This window comes from Synchiropus splendidus, chromosome 10 (assembly GCF_027744825.2).
Source record: "Synchiropus splendidus isolate RoL2022-P1 chromosome 10, RoL_Sspl_1.0, whole genome shotgun sequence".
Lineage (NCBI taxonomy): Eukaryota > Metazoa > Chordata > Actinopteri > Syngnathiformes > Callionymidae > Synchiropus > Synchiropus splendidus.
Genome location: NC_071343.1, coordinates 19,454,065 through 19,471,530, shown reverse-complemented (window position 1 = coordinate 19,471,530; position 17,466 = coordinate 19,454,065). Strand labels below are relative to the sequence as shown.

Here is a 17,466-nt window from a genome sequence, read left to right as displayed (position 1 = left end):
TGTTACTGATAAACAACAGGTGTCAACAACAATCGCGTGGTGCGACACTTCAGGGTGAATTCGTCCTGTTGGTTCTGAAGCGAGCTTCACTGGCCCCGTTCCTCTGGCTCTGGTTCCACTTGTGACTGGATCCCGCCTCAGGGTTTCCATCCCTCTCTGGACTCGAACTGGGAGAATAAAAATGCGTCCACGTTCCCAGACTGGCTGATGGAGCAGCGACGGATCCTGCTGCTGCTGCTCCAGCTGATGCCGCTGCTTCTCGGACGAGGAGTCGGCCTGGGTCGGGTGCGGAAGAAAGCCGCCCGGTCGCGCTCGTGTCAGGATCTCTCCGAGGACGTTCTGGAGCAGATGTTTGGGCGACTTTCTGCGGGAGTCCTGAGCGCTTTCCACCACGCCCTGGAGCTGGAGCCGCTGGAGAGAGTCAACCGCAGCTGCCCGAGCGGCGCCCGGAGCCCGGCCCGCAGCAAGAGCCGACCCCCGGCCAACATGCTCAGCGTCTCCCCCTGGGCCTACAGGTGAGAGAGCAGGTACCGGACGCTGACTGGCGCCACTCGTTCGCTCTTCATTCTAAACTTCAGAACTTTACACTTGAAACTCCGCGGAGTTCCGTGACTGACAGCAGCACAACAAGGCCCACCGCTATTACCGAGACGATGGGTTCATATTACACTAAAACGATCGAACTTAACGAAAGCGCACTCATTGACAGGGATGTCATCCGCTGTAGTAACTTATTTTGAAAGAGCCGACGGAAGCTCAGTCTGTCGTTAGATGTCTGCTGTGCCCTGTTTTTTTTTTTTTTTTTAAATCTTCGATCTTTGCTTCGCATTTTAAGTACCGAAGTATACTTTTATTCTAAGCTTTAAAAAGGGCCGCTGACGTCTTTTATATATATATATATATATATATATATATATATATATATATATATATATATATATATATATATATATATATATATTCTTTCAAATGTTTTCAATAAACAATATTTTGTTGTTGAAATGTATGTATGTGTCCATCATTTAATTCAGTAATATACCAAATTCATTGATTGAGGCAAGTATTTTAATACCATTAAACTGTGAATTAATTAATCACATATATATATATATATATATATATATATATATAAACAAAAGCCAAACAAAGTCTGGCGACCACACTTCTTGAGCAAGTTCCCCCTGTAATGTCATGTTGCAGGCTCTCCTATGACCCGGCCCGGTACCCCCATTACATCCCAGAGGCCTACTGTCTGTGTAAGGGCTGCCTGCTGGGCCCCTATGGGGAGGAGAGCTTCCAGCACCGCAGCACACCTGTTTACTCTCCCACCGTCATCCTGAGGAGGAGCGGCACCTGTGTGGGCGGCCGCCACATCTACAAGGAGGTCTACGTGTCGGTGGCCGTAGGGTGCACGTGTGTTCCCCTGCTGGAGAAGGAGCGAGACGGACAGAGCAGCAACCAGAGTGTGGAGCGGACCGGGTCCAAAACTGGGGAGCTGGACAAACCTGACAGATACCTGTCCACCTCAGTGAAAGACCCGGTCGCGGCAAAAAGGCGGCAGGTCAGACCATAAGTCTGAGCGAAAACAGCACTTCAGAAGCCCTTTTTTTTCTGGAGGCTGACGCACAAATGTGGAGAATATTTAAATAAAATGCTGAAGCAAACGTCAGTCCTGAGTTAGAAAACCGTTCATGGCGTGCATGACACTTCTGCAACAGCACCGCCACCTTTTGGTGAAAGGCTCAACATTCACATCGCCTTAATTCAATACAATATTTTGAGAACAGGTCCATGAAGGAAGCCGCAAAGTTGGAGCCGGAGGTGTGGAATACTTTAAGTTCTTTTTTGCACACAGCCAAATGTGTACAGTTACATTGTAGGGTCTTGATATTCTGACATAATGACATGCAAGAGTCTTTAATTCAACGCAGCTGGTACACAATGCGGCCTTAAAATGTGAACTAAAACGTTCATCTGAAAAATGCATCTGTTGCGGCTGGTCTGCAATGGCTGAGTGTAGTTTCCCCTCCAACCTGTTAGAGTGCTAGTGAGCTCAGCACGACAAGAGTCGGGATGGGTAGTTGACGAAACAGCGAAACTCATTGGACAAGTTCCTGCTGTGCTGCGGCAGGAAGCTGCACATTTTTAAATCCAGCAGCTCTTTGGCTAGATTCTCCATGATGGCTCCTGCAGGACACAGATAATCCAGAGATCAGAGGAAGAAATAATCCAGATACCAGAGATCAAAGGCAATTTCTCACTGAAGACATAATCTAGATATGAGATGAAAATATTGTAGCTTCTGGAATAAGGGTGGAATAAACTCACACCAGATTAAAAATAATCCACAACTAAAGCAGATAATGGCACAAATACTTGATTTGAAGATGGAAATGTACTCATACTACATCAGGAAATAATTCAGAAACTAGATGAAGAAATAATCAGAAACTGAAATTCAAAATACATCCTGATACAATATGCATGAATCGATTATAAATCAGGAGATAATCCAGACACCAACAGGAGGAATGGATGCTAGTCACAGAATATCCAACAGACTTAGTGATGATCCAGACCAGTGTGTGGCTCTCACCAGTGCACAGCAGAACTTTGCCTTTGCTCAGGTACTTGACGGTCTGGGCCACCTTGGTCAGACACTCCTGTGACAGGTACGGCGGGTCGGCCAGCACAATGTCGAAGCTCCGAGGGGTCACGGAGGTCGGGAGGTTCAGCGGCTCGTTGTAGTCGTAGAAGACGAAGTCCTGACCGTAGCAGGAGAAGCGGCGGTCGTACTCCAACACCACGGCAGACACGGAGTCCGAGCCACTGACCACTTCCTGCTTTAGCTTCTGATACACACTGGGCGCACTGACACAAGCGATCCTGAGGATGCAGTTGACACAAGGCCGTCACTGGTGAGCAGAGACTAGAACTGTGACATGGAGACACCCACGTTCAGGGGTCACTTCACATCAGAGGGAGGCAACGTGAGGGAAAACATTCATATGGAATGAAATGTTTACAGTCAATGACGGAGATCCAAATTTGATTCTTTGTTAAGCAAGTTCATATAAAAATACAGTGGTACCTCGGTTCTCGACCACAATCCGTTCCAAATGGCCGTTTGAGAAGCGATTTGTTTGAAATCTGAATCGATTTCTCCCATTACAATGAATGGAAAAAGAAAGAATGCGTTCCAAGCCTTAAAATAGTCTTTTGTAGGAGTGAATGTGGAGTGTCTGCTGCAGGTGCGCTGTTCCTCTATGTGTGTGGCCGCTGCATGTGGGAGGGGTTGCCGAGTGAGTGACGTCTCTCCAGAAGTGAAGAGGTGCCCGGTGCGTGTCCAGCTCTGAATGTGCGCTTCTGTGCAGTTTGGCTGTGACAAAGTCATAAACCAAGTAACGCTCTGTCCCAGACTCGCCTCATCCCTGTCCCAGCTCCAGCCCACAACAGGACATCAAACTCTGGAGTGAGCTCCAGCCTCGGAGGTGTGGAGAGCGAGCACCTCCCCTCTGACACTCTACCACGGTCCAGTGTGGAGACAGGAAAGGTTTTACACCTCAATATGAAGATAAAAACAGCCAGTAAATGTAGCTAACGGGACACGTCTGCATACAGAGGCTGCGTTATACACAATAACAGAGCGTGTCGTGGGTCAGCTGATCGGTCCACGCACATTTTCCCGGCTTTTTTCGACGATAGAGTTCTGGATTTTCGTTCAGAATCAGAAGCAAAAAAATCTCAAAATTTTTGTTCGAACTCCGATTTGTTTGAATTCCGAGACGTTCGAAAACCGAGGTTTCACTGTATGTGGAAATGATTTGTATTTAAAAAGAAAGACAAAAAATGAGAATTATATGAAAATATGGAAAATAATTTAAACTCACACTAAAAGGGCATGTGAATAATAAATAAGCAAAAATCATTTAAAAAATAAATTCTAAAAAGAGAAGAAAGAAAAACAACTTTCTGGATTTGTGGTTGAAAATGACACATCTCGACTTCACTCATACTCACACGTATATTCACATTGCTGTAGCTCAGTGTTATTATCCAGATATCAAGAGCAGGACTAAAGAGAGGGAAAAGGAATGTGTGCTTTCTTGCCTTCCTCCGCCTCCAGCTTCATGTACAAGCTCCTCAGCCAACTGGCGAGCAGTTTCATCACTGTACCAAAACTGACTCATCCGCTGTCAGCGCCAACGGAATATGCACAAGAAAGTACAAGAACACGTTGGAATTAGATGAAAAACACCAGCTAATAATGCTTTTTCTTCACTTTAGGCTTGAATGCTACAAAGTGCTGAACTGTGGAGTATCTAAAGCCTTGACTCACCCTGTAATAAATAGCATTTGATCAGGGAGAGCACTCCATCTACAGAAACATACACATTGAAGCTTGCCAGCTATTAGACTACATGAGATGAGATGGCCTTTATCAGTCCCATGATCCTCCTCGACACCTATGGCAGGACGGTGCTCACCCAGTCCTCCTCAACAGCTCCCACAGCGAATGAGTCCTTGGGCTGCTGCTGCTGCTCTGGACCTCGGCCGCTCTCACTGTAGAACTGCTGCAGAGCGGCCAGGGTGTGCGCCGAGAGTCTGGGGACGTCATCGTCGTCACTGTCGCTCATGTCTGAGCAAGGAATGGTCACCACGCACGTGTTTACAGGAGACGTGCTTCTTTTGCCTCAACATCTGAGGCTGGACTGCCTTCGCACTGCAACAGATACATGGAGGTTACAGTAGGATTCACATAACAGCGTGGTACTTTCTGGCGTATAACTCTCTCAAATGCAGACAGGACTATGAGACAGCCATCTGTATCGAGTCATAGTCACTCAGAGAGTCAAGTCGGAAATGCACGGAAATACAGAAACTATTAGGTGTTTGGGGGGCAAATGGTTTTAAATCAGCGCAATGGCTAGTGACGTTAAACACAACCCCTGACGCACGTCAAAGCAGCATTAAACACAGAAATACTGTGTACTTGGCGGTCGCTGTCAAACGCATTCAAAACAAAACAATAAAGGTGATTGTAGCACAGTAGTTTTGTAGCAGTGTTTTAATCGGACACACGCTGGTTAAATAAGCGCTGCCGCCATTTCTTTCATTTCTGCGAAACCAGAAGACTGACTCGAATTAAAACAACACTACGAGAAAACAAATAGTATAATGCATAAAACAAGTGAGCGAACCCTTCCTTCGCCGCTTATCCTCCCCGTGTTGTCGACATGTGTGGCGTCGCCGGTTGATGACGTAATACACGTCACTGGACGCGTACAATATGAATGAAAAAGAAAATCACTTTCCATGTTGGGTCAACTTTCAACACTTATTAGTGGTAGAAATATAATAACATTTTGTATTTGCAACAGACAGTAGTTGAGATGCTCTTTAGACGTGACGAGACTAGAGAAAAACACAACTGATGGGCCGCTATATATATATATATATATATATATATATATATATATATATATATATATATATATATATATATATATATATATATATATATATAGTTGGTAATTAGATTTTCAAAAGCCAAACAAAGTCTCACAACCACAATTCTTGAGCAAGTTCCACCTGTTATTTAAGACATGCATGGTTGATATAGCTCCATCATTCTCAGGACATACAGTATATTTAAGACAAATATGTTGTTTATAACATATGCTTGTCAAATGTTTTTTTCTGCACAAAAATAAATGATGCACGTGTGGGCCAGCTTTGTGTTTTTTATGTGTTACTGCTACAAATTTAATGTGTAGTGTTTGTATTAAATGTCTTCACTGTCGCTGCTATCGAATGACACCACTGTGGGACTAGTAAAGATAGTGTCTGTACCTTCCAACGCTGTCATCTAGTTGATCTGCAAATGGTTCCAAAATGTTCTGTTCGGGTACAAGTGATTTATTCCTCTTGAAATCTCAAGGGAATATAGAAAACAAGGTGTTTCGTGTTCTTCATTGTGCCCTACACAGACCACAGCGCTGCTCAGTGAGAGTCACTTTTGCAAAGGATTGGAAGACCTCTTCAACAGTCCGGGGGGCGACTCCAGGATCATGGTCGCAGCTCATCATGGTGAAAGTCTTTCCGGAGGCTGTCTTTGCCCATCGGCAAGACCACTCACACAGACAGCAGTAACAATGACAACTCAACAACTGAACCACAACTGAACCAACCATTGTGTCCTTCGTTGGTGGAAGCCACCAGAGGGTGAATAGTGTCCTGGTGCAGCTGGTGAGTCGTTTCTTCTGCACAGAAGACCACGAGAGAGGTGTGTTTTACTTTCAGATCAAACATATTTAAGAGAGTCCTAAAACGTAAACTCTTGGTGGAACTGCCCGCGTCAATCTCATGGATGGAGTTTTGATCAGCTCGCCTTTCACTTCACTTACACCTACTATGATACTGTACCTCAGCAATGTGTGCTTAGTTCAACATATCAACCCCCTCACTGAGCACATGTGAATCAAGGTAGCAACCATGATCTCCCAATGATGGTATGAAACAGTCTAGAAAACTAAAAAGCATTTCTCTGAATACTTTTTCATCTTCAAATTTGGCAATTCAGATAGAATTTTGTTAAGTATTTGGTGTGGCAGCATTTTAAAATAACCCCAAAACAAGTTTTTTTTTTCTTTTGTATTTCAATTCTGACACAGAAAAAGCAGTCAGGAAGACGAAAATGAAAATGTAGTCTGGATTGTTGATAGAAAAAGATATGTACGAGTCCAAATGTGCAAAAAAGGCATGTCTTTAAATGCATTTCAATTTGGTTTATGGGACACATTTGCCATACAATGTCAGCTTGTTTAGTGTGCCCTGTCCTGCAGTGTATGCATTTTATTATATGATGTCACGACTGATGCCACGACAGCCGCTTCTCATGAGCTCCCAGCCGGTTGTTGTGGTTGGAGGAGTTTCACCAGTGAATTCTCAGGAAGGCTAATGGGACCAGGTGGTTATGATTACAATTGGTGGTGTTTTGAATTATCATAAAATGTCAACATGTCATTTCGTTTTGATTAAAATGTTCCAATGTTATTGTTTCTTCGCAAGCGCTACTGCCATCTGCTATCCGTTTGAGCTCATTGCACCCAGAAGGTAACAATATGAGGAGGACAATGATATCAAGTAAGAAAATAAATTAATAAATGAGAGTGAATGCAAATGAGTGGCTGAGTTGACCCCAGCACTCTGTAAGCATTAAATAATGGGTGGACACTTGAACTGAGACCAAAGTCAAGTACAGAGCAAGAAAGGAGGCAGAAATGTTAAACAATAATTTTATGTACAACATTTGCACTTCATTAACAAATCAGCCATCGAACAACGACCGGGAGACGCTCCAGGATCCAGACATGAAAAAGTGGCTCTGCTCCTTTCGATTTGGTTTGTTATTGCTCTTCCTCTGCCTCAGTGTGTGGAGAGCAACAGGGAGGATGTGCGGTTGCAGAGAGAAAGCAACACTAGAGAAACAGAAAACCTAATGTTTAGAGGCTCGTCCAAGCCTTGCGGGTGTTTGAGCAGAGCGGGGACTCAAACGGAGCGATGATTCTCTTCCTGTTATACACAAGTCAAAATGTCCGCTGACATTATTGGCTCATTAAAAACACTTCAAATGTTCCTCACACTTGTATATTTACAACTTTCAGTCAGACACATTCTACTTTTGGTTGTTTCAGTTTTCAGTCAGCAAATCAGCAACCAGATCTGGTTACATTCAGGACAGGCTGGCTGGCAATACATTTGTTGCCATGGCAACACTTCACGCGAGTTGGGATGTTTGGGGAGGCACCGACGTCAGGTGGCGCTGCACAACGCACCGTCTCAGACGCAAAGAGACCGCACAATCGGAGGAACAAAGGCACTCTGCGAAGAACAGTGTGTGTCAGTGTGAGCATCAAAGTAGGTCAACTGGGGTGCGTGGACACAGGAAGTGATGATCACAAGCGTAATGCCCCTTCCAGAAATCTGTAGGCAAATACTCACACTAGTGTGTGTGTGTGTACAGTGTACAGAGTGGTGGGCAGACTGTCATCAGGTTTCATGATGGTCACAGTTCTACTTTGTCAGTTCAAACAAGTGTTGAAAACATTGCAATCTGAACCCGCAACTGAGCCTGGGTGCGTAGCAGTTCCGTCTCCATGGCTACCACACCATTTAGGATGTCCATCGGGAGAGCGTGTTTCATGTCCTTTTAAAATGTGGGAACAAGAATAAAGCCCCGCAGAAGTGAGGGACAGCCGTGTCCATGCTCAGACTCTGAGGGGAAGGGAAGGTCCGGCGCTAGTTTGGAGGCAGCTTGTGGTTCCAGTGTTTATTTCACGCAGAGGAGACCCCCCACATTGGCCACAAACTCCTCTAAGCTCTTGAGGAAGGCCATCTTCTGCTTGCGGTCCATAGTGGGGGGCGTGCTACTGGCGGTCAGCTTGTTGAAGGCGTCTGCCAGTCTCTGGTAGATGACGGCGTCTCTCTGTGTGGAGAGGAGGGTCTCCACCAGCTCAGAGTATTCCGCCTGGAGGAGGACAGCAGCGGTGAGCAAAGGGCATCAACCAGGAAATCACACAGGCAAACACACATCAACTGCTGTGGCTCAGTAAGTCAACCACCTGACCGAACCAGAGTTTCTTACTTAAAATATATTATTTCTCGACAGAAAAAAAATAATTCTCTACCAAGTGGCTAGTGTTCATCTTTTTCTTCATCTGTGTGTGCGACCAATGCTCCACTAGATGGCACTTTGACCTTTTTTTAACTGAGGGCGCCACCTGTGGAGCTCTGAATATGAGGACACTGTATCATAAAGCCTCACCAGCGCATCACTATTCATTTCATGAAGACCTCCTCTACACCAATGAATAATCCAAGTGAGCTTCAAGAGATGATGAAAATAGTCTGTACTTTTGACACTTATTGAAGGTGAAGTCAGTTCTTACAGCTTTTACATATGAAGACGGGAGAAAACGGCAAGCACGTTTCTGTTCTAACGAAAGCGAAGACTGCTGTGTAGCACAGCCAGTCAGCCAGCAGAGGGCAGCACAGCGCCTCTGAGTCACCGCGCTCGTTTCCTCACCTGGTGCAGGCACACAAGTGTGTAAAGGGCTTCTCCAGCTACGACGGTCAACTCGGTGTTGTGTTTCTGCAGGACCAGCATGTCGAACACCAACTGGGGAGACAAAGGGATGTTAATAAGGCTTCGTTCATTGTGAGCACACTACGGCTGCAGTACCTTGAGAAAGTGACTGGTGGCGACAAAGAGAGGCGTGTCCTTCTCCTGGTTTTTGGCACATTGTTCAGCAAGAGGAGACAAAGCTTCAAGACACAACTGGCAGACCTCAGAACTCATCCTGTAAACAGGCGTTAAGGAACCAACACCAAGCAGCAACTCAGTATAAGTGAGTTCACCTTCTCACTGCAGGCCTGCTCTCTTGCCATCAAATTGTTTCCATTGCGTTACTTCCATGATGCGTGAAAAGCCACTCAATGTCACTGCAGTTACAAAACTAACTGAGACCCATATATAGTCAGATGAAGTCATATTTAACGTGAACTACGGTGGTTCTGTTGGATATGATTGGCAGTGTAAAAGTAGCTCTGTGACCTGACACCATTCCTGACAGTCCAAATATTGCAAACATAAATGGAAGCAGGCTCACGCTGATGTGGATAAATAAAGCTTAAACGAAACATAATTCAGATCTTGGGTCACTGTGAAGGATACGAGGTGATTCCCAGCTCCAGGGAAAACATGAGGCTCTTGAAGAGCTCTTCAGGCAGCAGAGGGATCTTCTCAGGGAAGATCTCACAGATGAAGGTGATGAGCTTGTAGTACTGGTTACACAGAGAGGGGAACTGGAGGACAGCAGAGAGCCAGTCAGACGGCTGGCTTTCACATGACTCCACAGGCAGGAAGAAGTGATACCTTGAGCAGATCCTGAGACATGAGGGGAAGAACTATGTTGACACCATAAAGGACCACGTCTGCTGCAGATACCGTCCGTGTGGACGCCGGCGATGCTTGGTCTTGGCCACGGAAAACCTCATCTAACAAAAACAGAGGCATTTTAGTGTTGGCTATAAAGAGCTGCAGAAGGAAGTCGAACTCACCAGTGTCGCTGAAGTCAATGAATTCTTTTGAGAGAAGATTAGTCAGTAGCTCCATGATGAGCAGCAGGTCCTGGTACTGGTCCTCTTCGGCCGTAGCATCCGACCGCTTTCTGTTCTGGTTATTTTTGGAGTAAACCTGCAGCAGCGTGAGGCAAGCTTCGTATAGCTTCATGGACTTGGCCTGGACAGAAGAAGCGTGGTGGGTCAGATCAGAGGTATACGATACGTTTTAATTCGGGGTGGGACATTAGAGAAGATTGACTATGATCGATGCACACAGACAAAAATAACACATCCAAATAACAGATTCACCACATATCAGTTTTCTTTTGAGGGAAACATTTTTCCATGCACCAATCCAGGTGCACCACACTATGACATGAGATGTCAGAACCAAAACACCCATGATGAAAGAGACAAGATGAGATTGCACTGCATGGGAATTTTAGCTTTAATACATTTCTTTAATTGACTTTTAATCTATTTGAATGCAAGTCAATATAATATAGTTACTGAGACTCTGTTTAGGGTTTTAGTACATTAAGCTGCAAATCAGCCCAGCAGAGTATTCAGCCTTTGACACACACACGTTTGTATTCCTACCTTGTGGGGAATGCTCATTGCCGTAACACTTTCCCCAGCCTCTCACCCTAAAGCTATCCATCCAAAATGTTAGCCTAACTTAACCAGGACGCTTCACCAACCTTAAACTCAATTATAATGATCTAGTTCTTTTGATGTTTGAATCCTTAAATTGAGACTTAAAGTTGTGGGGTCTGGCAAAAGGTCCTCACAAAGAGGTGTATCCAAGAATCAGTCCCCACAAGTATAGCTATACAAGATACACACACATGCACCAAATATCTGTAGCTTAAATGCCGAACTAAGTTTTGTATCATATTTTTAATCTCTGTTATTTACCTCTCCCAGGAAGCAGATCTGCTTGTGTGCTACTTCCACAAACACCTCAATGATGAGATTGATGGTTTCCGGCGTGCTGCTGTAGACCTACAGAACAAACATGTGTAAGTTCTTGTTAATCACTTGACCTTCAATCACTGGATCCCCCTCCTTGCTCTCACCTCCATGAGGCCAATGCAGCTGGATAGAAAGTCCATGATGAAGGTGAAGAGCATTGCCACGTTGTCGACCTGCGTTGCCTCAGCGATTCCACACAGCGCTTCCAACGTGGCCACTATTTCCAGCTTCACCGGCTCTTCCTGACAGATCTGTGCAAAGTTTTCCTGGTTGATGAGGTTGAGGAAACGCTGCTGTAAAGGATGGAGCACCTGAAAGAGGAGAGCAGAAAAATAAATACAGACATATAGATAAAACTATACTACAGCCTTATCATAAATATTTCAAATATGTAAGCAGCAGCATCAACTGAGGTCAATTTATTAATATTATATAATATTCCAAGAAAATCTCTGTGCTTCATTACATGACCTTAGTAAAATAATAACCCGAATATAAATGTTAAAATATTTAACAAGACAAATGATTCCCAATTATTCCACAAGAGGAAAATTCTTGTCCCAAAAAAGCTCAGTGGTGCCTGCTGATTTGTCTTCATCAGAGATATGTAAACAGCAGTGAAGATTTATTACAAACCCAGGACAAAAGAGAGGACTTTAAAGAGTGAAGGAGGAATGTGGAGACACTGGAGAGGAGTGTTTGATCAGTTGTTGGCTGCCTCCTTCATCCAAGTTGATGTGGAGCAGCTGCAGGAGCAGCAGCTGCCGTCTCACTCGCATCCCCGCCGTAATTACGGCGCAGTCGTCGTGGCTTTGCACCCCCATTTACTACTGTCAGACCATTAAGACAAAGGCCTCCAGGAACTTGACAAGGATCATGTTATACACTCGGGAGGACAGCGACTCTGGGGAGACGTTATCGACTACATTTATCAAGTCGGATCCAACCGGGCAGCGGGTCCACTCAAAAGATTGACCGTTAAAGTTTCAAGAAAATTGTAACCTCAGTGCACATTAATCTGAGAATCACTTTAAAAAAGTGATCACAAACAGGGGCTGAACAACACAGTAAAAAAATCCCCCAAAGCCAAAATGCAGAAGTTAATTCATTATTCACTTCTTTTTAAAATGATAGATAAAATCAGAGAATTATAATGAGAGGCACAGACTTATTTTGTCTGATTTTAGTTTGTGATTTTTACTTTTACAGGCTAATGAAAGGAGCATCATTCCATTGCTTTACAACTGCTAACTTTTCCTGATCATTTTCAAGCCCGTCTTGGGCTGGACCCCATCATTGACATGCTCACCCACGATGAGCTGGGCACTGGTCCTCAGGTGGGGCCTTGCTGGAGACTTACACCAACAGATACATATGCCTTTCTCTGCCAGAACCTGTGGAATAACCTACACAAGGTTATGAAAAGTGTTCGCCCCCTTCCTCCTCTGTCACACTGAGATCCAAAGAAATTGAGGAACAAATGAGACAGGAAATTATTGTGATCTATGAGTCTGGAGAAGGTTCTAAAGCCATCAGGACTCCAGCCAGTATCATCAAATGGTGAAAACATGGAGCAGTGGTGAACCTTCCCAGGAGTGGCCGGCCACCAAAAGTACCCTGAGAGCGCAGTGAGAGGTCCCAAAAGACTGCACAACAACATCCAAATGCAGGCCTCACGTGCCGCAGCAACGGGCAGTGTTGACAGCTCTACCAGAAGCCAGGGCAAAAATGGCCTTCATGGCTGGTTTCCAAGACCAAAACTTATATAATATTTTTCCAAAAAAAGAAAAAAATCTTGCAAAAACCTTGATGACCCTGAAGACTTACGGGAGATAAAAGTTGGACTTTTTGGAATGTACGTGTGGCTATACATCAGACATAAATGTAACACCACATTGCAGAAGAGAGCACGCCACTGTGGTGTGATGGACTTGTTGTGATAAATGGAACCATGAATTCTGCAGTCCACCCATCTGCCTGACCTCAAGTTGAAATGAACTTGGGTTTTGCAGCAGGACACTGATCCACCAGCAAGTCCACCTCAGAACGGCTGAAGAAGAAGCGAAGATTCCTTCCATCACAAACATTTGTTTTCAGTTGTTGTTGCTCATGTTGGCTTAAATAGTTATTAACCTTCATTTAAAAACTGCACTTGTGCTTTATTTGTCTTATATTTATATGTATTTGATGATCTGAAACATTCAGGTGGGACAAGAAAGAAAATGAAATTGGGGATGGAAATGGTCAAACACTACTGTCACTTTCCTGCTCATACTGGTGAGTTAATCCTTGCATGCTTAAACTTCACATGCCCGTGTTCATGTTTCCATCTAGCCCTTAAGGCACTATGGGAACAGCATTTTGAAAGGCGTAATAAAAACCTTTATGACAATAATTAACACATGGCTGCACAAACGTTAACCTGTCGAACAGGAACATGTCGGTTCTTACCTCGGCCCAGTATTGCTGCTTGTTTTCTGAGTCCATGTTGGCGAAGCCGCCCAGCACCAATGCCTTCATTAAAGTCCTCTGCACTGAGCTGGACAGCAGATGGAGTGGTGGGCTGCGACTGGCAAACTGCTTTGCCAGGTTCCACCAGCTTTCACACTGCACCACAATGTTGGCCCTTGATGGACAAAAAGCAAACACCTATTATGACATTGTTAAGTTAAGAAATCATCAAATTCAATAATATTAAATAAAACATTAATATTAATATACTATGAGTTAAAATATGTTTATTAATATCACAATTTATTAAATAATACATCAATAGCAGCAAAATGTGGAACCACAAATATGGTTGAAATTTGACCAAAAGCCACACAAAGACACAACTCTCTGGACGCACCTCTCTCGTTTCTCCACCAGGGTCACCAGCAGCTCCACCGTGTCGTTAGCCAGCTCAGGTTCTGAGCTCCATACTGACAGATTGTTGATCACCTTCTCCAGAAGATAGCCCACGGTCCACTTGGCCCCTTCAGTGTCTGCGCCAAACGCAGTGTTCAGCGGAAGACTGATCTGAAAATAGACAGGAGGCCAAGACCCAGATGATGAGTTGTGAGATTCTCAGGCAGGAAAACGATCAATTCTGATGGAAGGTTCTCACCTGCTGGTAGAGCTTCTCATCTACCAACAGGTAGGTCTTGGCCCATCGTCTCAGAAACCACACAATGTCCTTTCCCATCTGTGGACTTAACAACTCAGTCAGACTCGCTCTGGTCGCCCTGGACTCCACCTCTGATGTCCGCAGCACAGCAGACAGCAACCTTGACAAACACAACCGTTGAGTTTTATCAACAAGATTTCAAATAAGCATCAAAACAAACCTCAAAATCAAGACTTACAATTATACCATAACATAAATTTTAACACAAAAAGGCAAGCCAAAGCTTTAGCGTGATAATAGGGGAGGTTTGTGTCTTTCAGTAGTGCAAAACAGCACGAGTTCCGGTGAATAAATTGCTGTGGAAGAGCAATTGTCACACATGGCTGCAGGAGACTTGAGGAGGAGACATGCTTGCGTGAATATTTACGGCATGTGAGAGGAAATAGCTAAAACATATTGATCTTTTTACCACTGCTGTTTCATCTATTCATATATCTATCAGGTTTGGAGATAAATCCGACAAAAGCTGGGAGCAGTGACACGCTCGCATCAAACTGACTCTAATTATGTGAAAGACAATCCCCCAACACATAAAAGAACAGTGCAACACGGAGATTAGAGCAGATTATTAGGGCTGCAGCCTCGTCCGCGCAGGACAGCGCGGGCCCACATTGTTTGCAGAAAACAAAACCACAATGACATTCAGAGTCGAGGTCGTTACCCACTATTAGGAAACCTAATGCCATCGACCGCTTGTCTCTGCAATCCTGCCACTGCTGCTGCCGACACATGCACGCGCGCACACACAAGGAAGAATCTCAGATACAGACGCTGACCTTCAGCAGACAATATCACAGGCTGTTGTGACTAGCTATAGCTGTCACCGTGACTTTGTGCTCACAGTCCGAAGGCACACCTGATAAACCTCTGATAACAAGCCTCCGGAACATAGACCTTATTTGACTTTTAAATTCCTCAAACGGCTGTTGACTGGACAGAAAGCATCTATGATTAGAATGATTATCACACAATCTGGCCAAACGGGCGGAAAAATAAAAAAGATGAGGAAAACACAATGTGACAGAAAGAGTATCATGTGGATTCTTATGCGTAAAAAACATAATATTCTGCAAAAAACGAAAATTGTATTTGAAGAAATAATGATATTGAGACCAAAAAGACATCATTAACAAAGCCGATTTATATGCAAACACAAACAAAGCAATAATGGAAGATTGCTTTGTTTGTGTTTGCATATAAATCGGCATATAAAACAGCATATATATGCTGTTCTTTAAGTAAAATTAAAGAACAGCATAGAAGGACAAGAACAGAAATGACTCTCCAAATAGAAGAAGAAAACTTTTTAGCCGTCTGAAACAAATGCTTCAACAAACACTTTCAAGATAATTTGTCGGCTTTGGTTTATGAGCTATAATATGCTGATGCCAAAAAAGCAGTCCCTGAATATCTTTGGTGCTGGAATGAAGAGCATTTTAACACAAACTATGAAAGTGTATTTTGGGAGTGGTTAAATGTGATGAAGTGTGAAAGACCTAAGAGCGCACATGAGAGCTAAAATTCCAGCAACAATGTTTGACATCCACTTATCTAGCTGCTGTCAGAGTGAGGAACATTTTTAGACGTGATTTATGCTTGTCACTCTGCATGTTGACACCTGAGACATGTCATCACTCATACATTTAGTCATTATACATGTTCAAGATTGACGTTTTCTTGTGTTCACCAGCAAGATATGTAGTGGTTAAAAACCCTTAATTCTGTCCTTACCTGACGACAGAGTCAGTGCGGTTGGACCCTGGTATCGAGGAAGCCTTCTCTCCCGGTGACCCCAGGATCTGTAGTGTTGTGTTGATGTCCACCTCTGTTGATTGTTTAATGGAGAACGCCATTACCTCGGAAGGGATCTTGGGGGTTTCACCCTGAGCGTCATCTGCTAGTAAATACCCTGCGTAGGGCAAGACAGGAGGGAATGAGACTGTCATGAATCTGTCATGAACAAAACCTCACCAAATCCTTAATCCCACTACAAAAATCTAAATAGAAACGAAGAAATAAAGCAGTGTTGTTTTATTTTAAAACAAGAATGATAAAAAACACATTATGACACGCTGGACACATTTGGAAGAGAATTCAGGTGACATGAATGACTAGGAAATCACTTCAATAAAATGCAGATCTTAAAAAGTCCACCATATAGATCTCAGACCATTAAATTTGAGTGCAAAAAGACACAGATGCAACACATGTAATCCACTCACTCTGCAAAGAATCAGGAGCCATTTATTACCCCCATGATGAGGATTTGTGTGGTAGTATAAAAGTCTGAATAAATAAAATGGTCTCTTGACATGGAAATGTCGTGCAACATTATTTTATAGCCCTTGAACGAAGCCATCTGAGAATCTTTAATTAACTGAGGGAGATCACAGACAAAGACCATTAAAACTGTTTGTGAGACGCAAAACCACAATGACCGCCACGGGACAAAGAACACATTTATCGGTCTATTAACAGTAGTTCAGAACGGTGTGGTTAATGTAGTCATTTTTGCTCTAGGTATTTATTTGGATCGCACTAAATAATCTCACAGCAGATCAAGTAGCAATAGCAAACAGAATCAACCATTCACTGTTAAGCACTGCTAAAAGGTAGCTGACCTGAGACCAGTATAAGCCAGTGAATGTCCTCATAAAGCTCATCCAGCACTTTGCGGTCCTCCGATTTGAGGTCTGATGTGGTCATGAGCTGCTGCTGTGTGCTCTGTAGTTGGCCATGCAGACGGGTGACCCGCTCCTCCAGTAGACTACATTAGATATCAAACAAAGAGGAAAAAATATTATAGTAGTCAGTAGTCAATTTGTAGTCAATATGAAGTATTGAGTACAAATGTGAAAAACTGTAACTTAGAGACACAGATAAAAAAAAAAATCGCACACCTTCATTTCTAATTTAAGATGACAGACAGAAACTAAAAATATATGTTATGACACACTGTGTGTACATGTTTTCAGGATGTGTTACTATTTAAAATGCTGCAATACTGCACGTCCTGTGTTTACCTCGTGAGCAGGGGGATACAGTGGTCAGCTGCCACACGTCCCAGCATACCGATACTGGACAGCTGGTCGGAGAAAAGCTCTCTGTCGTCCTCTTGTATCTCGTTGATTTCCTCCTCATCATGAGATGTGATGCCGTTTACAGACTGCAGAAGCAGGCAGGTGTTGGTGATTAAT

At 43.8% G+C, this 17,466-nt stretch overlaps 3 protein-coding genes across 5 annotated transcripts in view; 1 reads left to right on the top strand and 2 right to left on the bottom strand.

Annotated features, from left to right (window-relative positions):
• Positions 1 to 109: 109 nt before the first annotated feature.
• Positions 110 to 5,317, top strand: il17d (interleukin 17d). The gene is made up of 2 exons (XM_053878038.1): positions 110 to 515; positions 1,201 to 5,317. Exons 1-2 carry the CDS (start codon positions 208 to 210, stop codon positions 1,571 to 1,573), a joined length of 681 nt encoding a protein of 226 aa, XP_053734013.1. The 5' UTR covers positions 110 to 207; the 3' UTR covers positions 1,574 to 5,317.
• eef1akmt1 (EEF1A lysine methyltransferase 1) lies at positions 1,823 to 5,268 on the bottom strand. 2 transcript variants are annotated; one of them, XM_053878040.1, is made up of 5 exons: positions 5,202 to 5,268; positions 4,488 to 4,723; positions 4,111 to 4,193; positions 2,597 to 2,886; positions 1,823 to 2,187 (listed from the first exon to the last, which is right to left on the bottom strand). In XM_053878040.1, exons 2-5 carry the CDS (start codon positions 4,635 to 4,637, stop codon positions 2,054 to 2,056), a joined length of 657 nt encoding a protein of 218 aa, XP_053734015.1. In that variant the 5' UTR covers positions 4,638 to 4,723; positions 5,202 to 5,268; the 3' UTR covers positions 1,823 to 2,053. The 2 variants fall into 2 exon arrangements, with proteins under 2 accessions (XP_053734015.1, XP_053734016.1); XM_053878041.1 differs by lacking the exon at positions 4,111 to 4,193.
• Positions 5,318 to 7,324: 2,007 nt separating the features above from the next.
• Positions 7,325 to 17,466, bottom strand: part of xpo4 (exportin 4) — a 35,512-nt gene continuing 25,370 nt past the window's right edge. Inside the window, exons 11-24 of one of the 2 annotated variants that reach the window (XM_053877691.1) lie at positions 17,293 to 17,435; positions 16,891 to 17,036; positions 16,001 to 16,178; positions 14,210 to 14,369; positions 13,952 to 14,121; positions 13,552 to 13,726; positions 11,205 to 11,411; positions 11,044 to 11,130; positions 10,123 to 10,303; positions 9,938 to 10,059; positions 9,737 to 9,867; positions 9,245 to 9,362; positions 9,089 to 9,181; positions 7,325 to 8,530 (exon numbers count right to left, since the gene is read on the bottom strand). In XM_053877691.1, the coding sequence (XP_053733666.1) occupies positions 8,333 to 8,530; positions 9,089 to 9,181; positions 9,245 to 9,362; positions 9,737 to 9,867; positions 9,938 to 10,059; positions 10,123 to 10,303; positions 11,044 to 11,130; positions 11,205 to 11,411; positions 13,552 to 13,726; positions 13,952 to 14,121; positions 14,210 to 14,369; positions 16,001 to 16,178; positions 16,891 to 17,036; positions 17,293 to 17,435 (2,109 nt within the window). In that variant the 3' untranslated portion in view covers positions 7,325 to 8,332. Of the gene's footprint in view, positions 8,531 to 9,088; positions 9,182 to 9,244; positions 9,363 to 9,736; positions 9,868 to 9,937; positions 10,304 to 11,043; positions 11,131 to 11,204; positions 11,412 to 13,551; positions 13,727 to 13,951; positions 14,122 to 14,209; positions 14,370 to 16,000; positions 16,179 to 16,890; positions 17,037 to 17,292; positions 17,436 to 17,466 lie in introns of both variants that reach the window. The other variant, XM_053877690.1, reaches the window with a different exon arrangement.

Excerpts from the sequence above, each read along its gene's own strand:
- il17d (XM_053878038.1), top strand. The coding sequence starts at position 208 with ATGGAGCAGCGACGGATCCTGCTGCTGCTGCTCCAGCTGATGCCGCTG. Across the intron at positions 516-1,200 it reads GTCTCCCCCTGGGCCTACAG|GCTCTCCTATGACCCGGCCC; the intron begins GTGAGAGAGCAG and ends GTCATGTTGCAG.
- eef1akmt1 (XM_053878040.1), bottom strand. The coding sequence starts at position 4,637 with ATGAGCGACAGTGACGACGATGACGTCCCCAGACTCTCGGCGCACACC. Across the intron at positions 4,194-4,487 it reads GAGCTGTTGAGGAGGACTGG|CGGATGAGTCAGTTTTGGTA; the intron begins GTGAGCACCGTC and ends TGGCGCTGACAG. Across the intron at positions 2,887-4,110 it reads GAAGCTGGAGGCGGAGGAAG|GATCGCTTGTGTCAGTGCGC; the intron begins GCAAGAAAGCAC and ends CTGCATCCTCAG.